This window comes from Larus michahellis, chromosome 3, assembly GCF_964199755.1.
Source record: "Larus michahellis chromosome 3, bLarMic1.1, whole genome shotgun sequence".
Lineage (NCBI taxonomy): Eukaryota > Metazoa > Chordata > Aves > Charadriiformes > Laridae > Larus > Larus michahellis.
The window spans coordinates 129,734,491-129,747,266 of record NC_133898.1 but is presented as its reverse complement, the minus strand read 5'-3'; the positions used below and the strand labels follow the sequence as shown (position 1 = coordinate 129,747,266).

At 41.2% G+C, this 12,776-nt stretch overlaps 1 protein-coding gene across 2 annotated transcripts in view; it reads right to left on the bottom strand.

Moving 5' to 3' along the window:
• Window positions 1-12,776, bottom strand: part of INTS9 (integrator complex subunit 9) — a 74,169-nt gene that overhangs the window by 44,182 nt on the left and 17,211 nt on the right. For both annotated transcript variants that reach the window (XM_074582122.1, XM_074582123.1), the window contains exons 7-9: window positions 8,470-8,590; window positions 6,300-6,434; window positions 1,184-1,295 (exon numbers count right to left, since the gene is read on the bottom strand). In XM_074582122.1, coding sequence (XP_074438223.1) covers window positions 1,184-1,295; window positions 6,300-6,434; window positions 8,470-8,590 — 368 coding nt within the window. The remainder of the gene's footprint in view (window positions 1-1,183; window positions 1,296-6,299; window positions 6,435-8,469; window positions 8,591-12,776) is intronic.

Here is a 12,776-nt window from a genome sequence, read left to right as displayed (position 1 = left end):
TCCTGAACAGGGATATCTGATTTTGATTTAGGGATGGTGGGTGATGGAGGAATCTACCACATCCCTTGCATTATTTGCCTTCCACTACCATGGCAGTCTCATACTGGGACTGTGAGACAGCACATAGGTATTCAGCATCTGTGAATATGCACGAGGATTTTAAAATGGGGAATAACCCAAAGTACTGTGTTTTTTTCTTCTCCAAGGGTACATGTGAAAACTGAGACTACGAATTTGCACTTCAGTTCTGTTCTCAGCCTTATTCTGCAACCTTGGGTAAGCCACCAAAATACCACGGCTCAAGTTTCTCCCAGGTGTGTAATGGGGACCAGAACACTTGCTTACAGTGAGGATTCCCTGATTTAGACTTCTAATGTCTTCTGATAACCTTTGTAACAATCCTCCTATCACAGGCTTTTTAGTCTTCTCAGTAAAAAATAGTTCTTTTAAAATAAAGGGAAGAAGATCTCTGATAAAAGAACAGGCAATATACATCAGGACAGACATGAGAAAGTGGTTTGATGACAGAAGGGCGAGAGGAACTGAGGTGGGGGAAGGGCAGAGAGAACAGCACTGGATGTGACATTCCAAACAGGCTGGAAAATGCTGCCATTCACACTGATATCACAGCTTTGCAATTATCAGCTTTTCCAGCTGTGAAAGCGTCTGATTAGGTTTTATATTTCTGGGGTCTATAAATATATCTTGATATATTTTTTTAAACAGAGATTGTGCTGTTTGCTTTTGATATATTTAAAAATCAGGTGTAAGAAGGGAAGCAGATGTGCTTGTTTTCAAAACTGAAAGTCATAAAAAAGCATGTAAAGATCTTACACTGGCTGATATACAGGAAGGAAATAGTAATATTACAGCTGGGAACAATATCCAAAACCTAGGCAACACGTAGTCTGTTGGCAGCTAAGCAACATACTTAGCAAACCAAGAGCAGCAGATGATTAAATCTCATTATACCTGTTCCATTCCAAAACATTTTAGGTACAACTTGTGTCTCTCCAAGCACTTACTGTATTAATGACATCAGGAGCACATCGTAAAATCTAAACAGCTAGTTTTATGCCAGAAGCTATAGCTGGACAACTTACTCAATTCCAGGAATCTCAGAATTATTTCCCACCCAAAGCAATGAATAAGATGATAAAATAGTTGTCTTTCAACGACCTACCCAAGTTGCTGCAGAACTCTCCTACCATGCCATCTGGGTTAGCAGTAGGGATTTGTGTAAGACCCGTCAGGATGAGAACATCGCTGTTTTTAAGAGATGCCTGGTCCATGGGCTGAAACAGAGCACAGTGAAATCAAATGAGTAACGTGAGACTTATAACAGAGGTTTCTCTGCTCTGTACCAAGAGGACTGCAAATACTAATAGATGCAGTGACCAAGAAGGGGAACACATGGAACACTTTAAACCTAACATCCCTCCATCTGTGGAAATGCAACTGGAGTTAATAAAAACACATACAACTGTTTACCTGCATTCTACAGCCCAAAACAAACAACGGAACTGTAATCGGATCCATCTCAAAGTAGTCTCCACAGACTAATCATTTCATGGCCTTAGGAGCTGAACACTGAAAAGACAATAATTTGCCGAGGATGTGGCAGTGCAGTCAGGAAGGGTTTAACACTTGCATTCCTATCTCTGGCTGCACTAGTTTCCAACTCGCTTTCCTTTGCAAATCAAGGTGTCAGCTTTGATTTTCAGGGCTCACTGTCTACGGGGGATAGGTACCATTTTCCTCAACCTTTCAGTGGATTTTCTTTGGAAGAGGTAAGATCAGCAAAGGACTTTGGGAATGAAGCTCTCAATTTTGTGTATGAATCTGAATGTCAAAGTAGGCTCTCCCTTACTGTGAAGTCTGCTCTTCTGCCCGCAGTATTACAACCATGACTTTCAAATACTTGTTTCAGATTGTTTGCACAGGTCTTTTCAGGAGTCTGTTCTCGTGAAATGGTAAATGGCTACTGCTGGTAGAAAAGATAAATCAGTTTAGGCTCCTTAATATGTGTTTATTTATCTAAGAAATCATCGCTTACATATTAAGTTTCTTAAATGTAGTTGTAATACTAGGGCAAACAGACAAGTATTTCCTTAAAAGCCTGAAAACAGGTGAAGAGTCATAGATTCAACCGCACAAAAACCCACCAAACCCCACCCCCAAAAAAGTAGTGCTCCCAATGCAACCCTAGAGCTAAAATAATAGAGCATGACTTGGCTTACCAGTCTCCCCTAGTGATTCAGATTAGCACTGTGACCTCCTCCAGCACCCTTCTCTGAAGCCTGTGCTAGGAGCTAAGCTATGTCAAAGTGAAATAAATGCCTTCACCGGGCTACGACCTCTGATCCGCTGGGTCTACAGTGCATGTTGTACTGACGACCTACAGCCATAGGTACAATCCTAGATTATGTGGTTAAAGTGCTGAAGGTAGCTATCACAAGCATCTATCCACGCCATCTCTGCTTCCTGGGGGGCAGAAGAGTTTACATCTGCACAGTCTATCCTGTGGCTCACAGATGTAGCAGAGGGACTGACAATTAAACGGTCCAAGGAAATAGTGTGGCAACTCCACCACTGCCAGGCAGTCTAATATTAAAGGAAACATGGCTTCTGCCTCGACTGTGCATAAAGGCTTACGCTTTTTCCATTGAGGTCAATCATTTGACATGTTTTATACTGGCATTTTATTAACGCAGAATGAAAATGCATACCCACTTCTCTCTATTAGCAAGTAGAGAGTGGATATTCAGAAATTATACTTAAGTGTGACCTGATACTAAATATATATTCTTGATACTCAAAATTTAGCATAATCCAATCTTGAAAAGGCAAAATCCACTTCTCTCTGCAGATGCAGCGCAGACAGTGATGGTGAAAAGTTAACTTTTAGTCTCGCCCTGGGCTGGGCTGCACTTCCCACAGCTACTGTTCAAGTGAAGGTGGGCAACTGCAGCCACGTATTTCACGGTTATTTATTCTCAGAAGACCCTCTGCTGTCTCACCAACCAGGAAAGATTTCTACCTGAAGAGACTGATAAAGAGATTTCCTATACCGAACTTAGAAGACCCCTGTACAGTTGATTCCCTTGCTTAGAGTCCCTTAGTGCCATTCTTCAGCAGTTGAGAAAGACCTCGCTCCATTAAACATACAAGGGAATTTCATATCAGCTTTGACAGAAGTTTACACTGTGTACCACCTTCTAGGACCTGACCTGGTACATGAGATTTATTGCAATCTTTGACTCTCCATAGCGTGTTTGTGAAAATGAAATGCCAATAATGCAATAAAAAATAATATCGAATCTGCCTGTGATAATGTACATAATGATTATACCGTATTAGATACGCATAATTTCAGCTGCTATTGCACTGAGAGGGCTTGCATTGATTTTTGTGGGTTAATGTAAAGAATATGCCTTAAAAGGCTTTTAGTGACATGTCTGAACCTGTGCTGTCAACTCCTGTTCTCCACTTCAGTGGCAACAGTGTCAATTCTAGCCTCAGTAGAGGGTGAGGCAAGATTTTCAATAGAAACCATCTGCCAAAAGACAGAAGTACAAGGAACAACTAATGGTGCCAGACCAAACTCTCCAACCAGCCCTTTAAAGCTCTTCAGTTATTTTCAGCAGCTATGAATACGGTCTTGCTGAACCCTTCACTTGTGCTTCCGACAGACCCGCTGAGGATTTCACAGGATATTCCTGCTGCTGCATCCAAGATCAACCCAAGAGCCGGCATTCGCTGCACCCAGCTTCAGCTAACCTGTACCGGGGCCATGTCCAGGTTAAGCTAACTGGCTCACTTTCTATCTGTTGTTAATAGAGATGGATGTTAATAGCGATTAATATAGATGTACCATAACGCTCTGCTGATTTTAGACGTAACCTAGATGTAACTTAAAATTTCAAGAAAACTTTAAGTCATAATTTATGTCAAAGAACAATCTCACTCTCTTCCCACGACTGCTAATTCCCACCCGTGCTGCCATCTCCACTATGTCAGCACCCAAACCCCAGTGCTGGCAGAAGGGAGGAGCAGGGAAGGATTGGGTGGGGGCCCAGTTTCGGTTAGGTGAGATGAACGTTATCCTGTTTGCATCTTGAGAGAGGGAAATGCTTTCCAGGCTATTACTGTGTATATTAGACAAGATGTAAGAGGAAGAAGCATTTTTCCATTTGTATGTCCAAATAATGTGTGTCTTACCACCCTAAACAAACAAAAGGCTGATGAGAGCCTGGTCAACGGATGCCCGTTTTTACTAATTACAGGGGAAGTTCCAGAAGACTGAAAAAGTGCTAAGGTTTTACTATTATTCAAAAAGCTCTGGATATGTATTTACTTAAAATACATGCTGATTAACTGGATATAATTTTTAAAACAAAACGCAGTGACTGTTTTCATACCACGTTAAAAGACAGGAATTTCATTATGATTGCTCACCATGATTCTATGGAGAAACAGGTCAGACAAACAACTTTTCACTCCGATGAAGAAGTGCTGATTTGTTGAACACAGTTTTGACTCTGTGCCACTCAAGATATTGTTATCATTACATAATGCCTGTCAAACATCAAACAGATGAAGAGCTGGTTGGCAGCTCACAAAAACCACCAGTCATTTCAGAATGACTGGTGGGGGGTTGGACTAGATGATCTCCAGAGGTCCCTTCCAACCCCTATCATTCTGTGATTCTGTGAATCTCCATATTGTAGGAGCTTGTACTGGTGTTCACAGGGACAAAAATACGCATTGTCTTCAACAACCATCTGGAAGCAAATATAAGACAATGATGACATCTGATATGCAGATGATATCTGGTGACATTTGTGATGTGGTAAATAACAAGAAAAGGGCAAACTGAATGCAATTTCAACTACCTGGTAAGCTATTCCTTCAAACTATGCGTTAGTATAAAATAATGCGAAGTGCAATGGATTGTATGCTAAACAATGAGACTCTGGGAGAGCACATGGGACAAGCAACACTGTCAGCAGAGTAAAAGTGCAGGTTTCATCTCGTGTTAGCAAACAGAGCGGGTCCCTGGGTTTCAGGTGGGCTTGCAGGACATCTTCCTGCACTGAAGCTGAAACTGCCCCATCTAACTGCGACCGCTTCTCCTGCAGGTTGCAGTGAGTGAGTGCAGATCTCCTGCACGGGCTGTGCTCTTACCAGGCAGTTCATTCACGCACCATTCCCTGCCATTGGGAGGTAATTTCCTTAAAAACAAGGACTTTACCAGAAGTTTCCAGAGAAATGTTCACCTCTGGAAAATCTAACTTGATAAACTGAATCACCATTTCATGTAAATGAAGAGAAAACAGTCTCAGTTACCAAACTACTTCTTATAGTGTGCCAAGCTTCTCCTCACAAAAACATCCCATTCATATATTGTCAAATACTGCTGCTGCTCCTTCACTAGAAGGCGACGAAAGAGCACAACCCAGGCCAGTATGAGGCTGATGAGAAAAAGGGATTTAGAGACTCTGATGCATTTCATACAGCCAAATACAGCCATACTATTAAGGGTGGTTTATCTATCGTAGTTGTTCAGCTCCTGAGATCAAGCTTTTAAATGAAGGATGCTCAGAAGCAAAGCTCTTTAGAAGATGCTCACCTTGGGGGACACCACTTACTGATCATGAGCCTGACACATTTTCTAAATTATTTTTAAATACCTCCTGCTAATATTGCTTTTAACTATTTTGACAACTTCTGAAGCACGCAGTACTGCAAACTTCAAGCCATTCTTCACACTAAGAATTTATGGATCTAGAGAGAATTAATTTACTGGAAATTACATCTACAGCACTATAAAGACTTTGCCCTTAGCAGAGCAGGGTGGAAAAGTTGGCAGCCAGTTAGCTATCATTTCTCCCAAGGAAGGATGTTTCAGAAGTGATATAGAAGCAGTCTGTGAACTGTCTGTAAAGACTCTTCGGTGAAATATGGATTTTAAAAAAAGTCACTAATGCTCTATTGTTTAACTCTGTTGAAAATTCCCTATTTAAAGTGAAGGAGAATTTCCCAGCTGGTGAGTAAGTTAACATCAATAACCGATAACAAAGAATTTTAGTTGTCTTTCCCTAGTAATTGTTGCTACCTGTCCACTTACCAGGCTAGTATGTCTTCTCAATGCCCGTTAAGTCTAGCCAATTGCTAACAGCGGTACCTTAGTACAGCCTCTGTATTACACCTGATCCCAAGCTGGAATAAGCCCCTCTATTTTTTTTCAGCAAAGGCACTTCCCCCCATAGAAGACTAACAAAAGTCAGAGGCTGTACCTGAGGGTGTGTTGTAAGTAGAGAAGATCCTGAAACGTAGGAAACCTTTTCATAGTGTGACTGGATAATCCAATTGGAACTTCCAAGAGCGTAGCCTGAGCTGAGAGGGGTGACCTGCACAGCACCAAACAGCTCCTGGAACACACAGCAAGAGACATGAACTTGAGCGAGCCCTCAAGAGAAGTCAAAACAGGTAATTTTATCACCAGTGATATCAATTTTTAAAGTAGTTCTGTTATTCAAAGCCCTTATGAAGTTAGTTTCCTGAGCTTTATGTCTGCTGTTTTTATTTACCCATGTCTAACAGGAGAGATGCTCTGCGAAAAGCTTTTCCTGAGGCAGGGCCTTCATAAAGTCTCTCTTCCATGGGAATTCTATGGCATCTAACTGAGTTCACAGTGAACCATAACTCTAAATGGAGGACTCAACTCGGTCGTGATCCTCTGCCTGCCTTGGCTGTACTGAAGAAGCTTGTAGGCACTTTACATCTTTGAAGACGCTATACTCCCTTAGGCAAATTTTATTGATATTGGCCAGCAGGAGAGAAGGAAGGACAAGTAGTTCTGTGCTGGTATAAAACTCTGTTTGGGTTACACATTTTGCTGTGGAAAACATAAACTTAACTTGAGACTCACTCACTTTCTAACTTTATGTCTTTCTAAGTGCTCTCTACTGGTGATTAGAAACAACACCCTGTGAACTCAATCCGAATTTCAGCTTCAGCTCTGAGCATCAGCAACCTGACAGTTGTCTCCTTTAGAAAGTGTATTGCTTTATCTGTACACAGTAACGTGTTATACTTGTTTTGAGAAAGGAAAATAAGCCTCCATGTGTACCTCACTAATGCGATCTGCTTTCTGGTTCCTGAAGAATAGAACAAGCATCTGATTCATGCAATACTAATGATTTTTCTAGTATCCCAATACATATTTGGAACCTTTGCAAAACAAAACAGGGTCTCTATTGCTCAGAGTGTGTAAACCAACGCTCTAGATTCTGCTGATACGCAGACGTGAAAAGTGGACCACAAACCATTCTTGACGCTGCCACGTTTTGGGTTAACTGACTCATTTGGTCTGGTTATTTTAAAAATTTGCTTTGGGAAGAGATAAAACATGCTCTAGAAATGTCTCTCTTTTCCCAGTAACTATAAAAGAATGATTGGCTCGGATGCACAGATCTAAAATTAGATGAGATACATCCACACTGTGAGCATAGTCGAAAATGAACAGTAACGACCCATGGATACTGAGGCAGTCCAAAAGCCCTCAACCTGTCCAGTTGCTAGACAAAGCTGCAGCTGTTAACTTATGTCAGCAGCCACGTTAGTGGTGGCTTGCGGTCTTCCTTCACCAGCTGTAATGCAGCATCACACAAACCTAAATCCACCAAATTCAGTACACAGCACCACTAGTTACTGTCCCAAACTGTCTTACTCATTAACAGTAGTCTCAAAACTTCAGTGGCTTAAGAAAAGGGAGCAAATAAAGAGCTTTGGGTACACAACTTACTTTAATCAGCCTTTTTATTTCTTAGGGCCCTGAGCAACAATAGAAGGTATCATCATGGCCCACATGCTGCCTACAAGCCATAAGGGTGTATCTGCAGACTATGGAACTGTTGGTTCAGTTCATTCTAGAAAGTAACACTGGACTATAGTCAACAGCGCTACAGACAACAAATGTTAGCTGGGAACCCTGGGAAAGGAGTGTTTGAAGTTCAGGTCGAACCATTAGGTTTTGTTTACAATCCCTAATTTGCTGTCTAAAAGAAAGTGGAGGCTAAAGCACTCAAAAGACTCCCAGAAGTGAGATACGGTAACTCAGAAGGGGATGTGGCTTACAGACAGAGAGGATACATTCATTTGGTACATCCTCCCAGCTCTCAGTGGGCCAGCCATCAACTCCAAATTTGCAGGTACGCTGCCTTAAAATTGGCCTCCCCGAGGAAGAGGAGAAACAAATGGATACTCCCTGATTTCATCAAACAAGAACCCTTCCTGGGAGGTGGACTGAGGGACATGCAATATATCTTGTCTTGCTTTCCTAGGCGAGGGTAACTAGATCTTACACAGGGGAAAACAGAAAAGGAAGAGCATTTCCAGAGAAAAGCTGGGAAACAACAAGTTGAGACTGTTGACCTGAGGACAGGACAATTTACAGGTACTCACAATTTTCTGAGAATACCCCACCAGCTGGATCTTACTGAGCGCAGCATTCACTTCTGGCATGGTGTAGCACTTCCTCCACATAGACACCTCCACTGCGTCCTTCAGAGGGGCAGGCAGCAATCTGCAAAGATCAACGGGGTGCGGGCATTTTGAGAACTTCCTTTTACTCCCATTTATATTCTCCAGGTCTTAGATTTTTCTCATTTTTCTTTTTATTTTAAATATGCCTGGTGCTTCAAAGTGAGGAGCAAGACTTTCTGCCTGTTGAGGAGCTGAACCACGCTGCCCATTCTGCCTCACCCCAAAGACTCCTCCCCTTCAGCTCTCTTTGTTGTTGTTCCTATTCAGCCCTTTCATCAAAGACGTAGCTGTGATGAAGGTGTTATAGCAACTCCTGTGGTATTTTCACCACTGATGAAACACGTTGGCTGATCTGACATGTCAACATGAAATGCACCACTGGAATTGGTAGAGATGACTGGGTTCTTGGATAAGCGTCTCTTTTGCATATCCTAAGAATTTGAAAACAGAAGTAAGCCACAATCTTGTGATTAGAATACAGGAACCAGACCATGGACAAAGGCTGGCTCTGCTCTCATTTTTGTCATCGGTGTCTTGCAAGAGCACATGCCCCTGCATTTACGCTTCTTTGCCTTCAACTCAGACACCCCGCTTTCCGTCAGAGTGTACTGGCAAGGATACATTAGCTGACGCTGCAGAGCTCTTTGAAATCCCCTACACGGAAGTATTTAAGATGTTTTACACCAAAGTAAAATCCATCCATTCTGCTCTCCACAGACATTGCAAGTTAGCTGGACAGCGTTGTCAAGGGAAGAAGTGAACTGTAATGTCACAGCCTGTAAGAGAGATGCCTAACTTCTGGGAAATAAATCTTCCTTAGCAACATGAACTGAGGCAGGAAGCAGCACAGCTGCCAAATGCCTAAGAAGAATAGGGTTTTTTTTTTTTATATTAAACCAATGCTAAATCAAAGGCTAATTCAAACCAATTTCCAAAGATTTATGGAAATTGGTCAAGTTTCTTTGATCAATTTGTTTAAAGGAATTTAATTTATTGTTATATCTACTAGGTCAGTGAACTCCTCCATAATTTAAGATACTGAAGAAAGGATTAAGGCCAGCTATTGCCAAAACGGCTGTACAGGTCTAGTGCGATAACTGTAATTCCAGCACATGCTGTCTGAAAGCATACTGCGCTTAAGGAAACAAACAAAGCGTTCAAGGTCTTTTTTGGGAAGTCATAAGCAACAAAGGCCAAACAATGTGGATAGTTGTCCACCATTGCACTGAAGCAAATTGCCTGTAAAAGCCTTTAACCTACCATAAGAAGCATTTAGTGTTGGATGCTTTCAGGAACTTCTCTTCTGGGAAGCGCAGAATATATCTCCAGGTAATGGAGAAAAGTGGGGAATTGTCCTTGGTGTTTGAAGTAAGTTTCTATTAGCCTTTACACTGTGGCTACACTGTATACTCTGATCCCTAACCGAGACCAGTGGCACCAGTGTCCAGTGGGTTCATTCTTTGCCGAGTGTCACACAGAGACAATGAAGACTGCTGGTTCCTCAGATGTGCCCCAGCCGGTCACTCACACTTTTAAAATTTGTAAAGAAAGTTACTAGAGGATATTTTAAAGTCTGGAGTGAATCTACTAACACTACAGCAACATCCTATTATGGATCACCACGTAACAACCAGATTTATGTGGGCAGATGTCAGGACGACCAACCTACAGCCACAAACAGGAAGGTATCGCGAAGCAGCATGGTCCAGTGGTTAGTATACAAAATTTATGCTTAAGAAACTCAGAGGCTTGTGTTCTTAACTGGGCATCTGCACAGAGACAGCCCCTCCTGTTCAATACAAAGGATAACATGTAATGTATGACATAACACGTTCTTGTGTGAAGGGAGAGGAGGATGGCAGTACGGAACTAGATCAGCATCCTGGCCTCTCTTGTCCACGACTCTCAGGAAACAGCCTGTTCAGACAAGACGTAAGAAATATCAAACAGGTAGTTGGCAAAGTGTCTTCCAGAAGGCAAACTTCCTCATTAGTCCCCTGAATCCTAATCAGCACGAAAGATATCCTGGTTGAGCATCTATACAGCTTCCATGAGATTGCTCATTTAAAATAAAAACCAATGGTAATAAAACTTGCTAAGCAATTAGTTCAGACTGGATTTGATAATGGAAAAACGTAAGCCACTATAATGAACTTCTTATATTTTATACAGTATTTGCATTTAAAATGCTTCAATGCTTTATCTAATGAAGATGATAATACTTTGTGTTTTATACTAACTATTCAGAGTAGAACTAGCTGAACTGTAAAGCAGTAATGGTGATTGATCAGCCTGAAAAATTAAAGTTAGGCTCAGAAGTAATAAGTATTCTGTTCTAGCAACAGCCATGTATTAAAAAAAAATTCACCAAGGATCACGTTTTCTTAAATAACGGATGTCAGTCCAACCCTGCATGTGCTATTAGCCAGGTGTTAATTTGTGGATCAGTAGATGTTTGCTCACATGCTGTAATAATCAGTTCCATTCACGCTTGCATGACACTTGTCACCAGGAATCTCAAAACACTTTGCAAACATTAATTAAGTCCCCGTATACCCTCTATGGTGGAAAGGAGCTCCATTTTACAGAAGCGTAGGGAGCTGAAGGGGGGAACTCAGAGCATAGGTGGGCACAGTTGGAAAAGGAGTTTAGATTTGTCCCCCTCTTCCAGCTCACAGACAACACTGGTTCGTACCAGCCTCCAGGCAGAGTTTAGGATACGCAGACTTGTGTTACTAAATAGCTGCAGGGCTACTAGTTCTGTTTTGCTCTCCCCACTAGCAGAGCATTTCTTTGCTCTATCTCATGTTTGGGCAAGGCGTGCATTTTCCTTGAGAAAGTTGAGGGACCTGCCATCTGATGAAGGTTCCCAACAACACACGAAATTGTGGCGGTTCTCTGTGCTCTACAGAGGTCTTGTAAGTGCGACAGAAGGGTTGGTCCTGTCTATCCTCAGAGGTGGGCTCTTATACCTTCCTCCTACCTCCCTTGGTACCCCACAACAGCTACATGACAGCAGCAAGGAGGAAGTGTCAATGTTACGATACTTCCCAAGCAATATAAGACAGAAAAGCACATTTTAAACACCGCTCCAACAAGAAGACTCTAGCCTTTTATAGCAGTTGAATCAGAACAAAGATCACATCTCTGTGTTCGCCTCCAGAATAGTCAACAGCACACAAAGTGCTAGACAGCACTTTTTCTAAAATACGACCACTAGGAAAGTGACATTAAATGAGCTCCAAGATATACATGCTCATGCATACAAAACACATGCAGTAGTGTGACGAGAATAATGGCTCCAGTCCTCTCTTCACATCACTGCGAGCTTCGCGAATGGTTCTGTCAGGCCAGCGGACTCCAAAATTTAAAAAAAAAATCACTATTCTGATGAGAGTATATATCAACCAGCACACAATCCTGATCAACTTTATTGTCTTTACTTTTGCTTTACATCTGTGTTTTACTTGCGTTCTTCAGAAGAGTGAGAGTTACAGTGCTGAGATAAGACTACTCCTGTGCTCAGCAGGGGAGTACAATATATAGATAAACATATGTTAATTTGGATTTTTAATTTCTTTGCTTTGTGATATTGGGAAATGTCAAGACTACTTTTATAATGTATGAAATAAATCATTTTTAGTAAACTTTTAAATCAAGCCACGTCAATAATGAGGAATAGAAAATGGGAGATCAATTTAAAATGCACAAAGTAGCTTTTAAAAATAACTTTCTAATTAACCAGCCTTATCTTTAATATGTGCTAAAAACTAAACTGTCTCCTCCGTAGAACATGTTGTGCACCTAAAGTTGTTTTTATTTTGAAAGCAAACATTATCTGCAATTATAAACTGTATGGAAAATTTTTAGATTTCAAAGCTTTCAAAAGTTTAGAAGAACTCAATTTTGAGCACCTTGTTTTTACGTATAGATGAAATAATGGACACGGAGTTTCTAACTAACCTTTTTTATTCTAATTTCAATTTGTTGCTAAGCTTTGAAAGAAAGCAAAAAACCACCTCTGTCATCCAAGTATAAAAGAGGCTGCGGCCCTGGGAAGAAAGGTAGCACTGCTCTGTGGTTGGTCACCAGTGACTTCCAACAGTCGTGTCTTGACTTTCTTAGCATTTCAGCAAACATGAATGTAAATATAATTTAAAATTAGAATTATTCCAACACAATATAATCAAGTTTAAATCGCTTGCTAATTTCAACAACTTTTAATG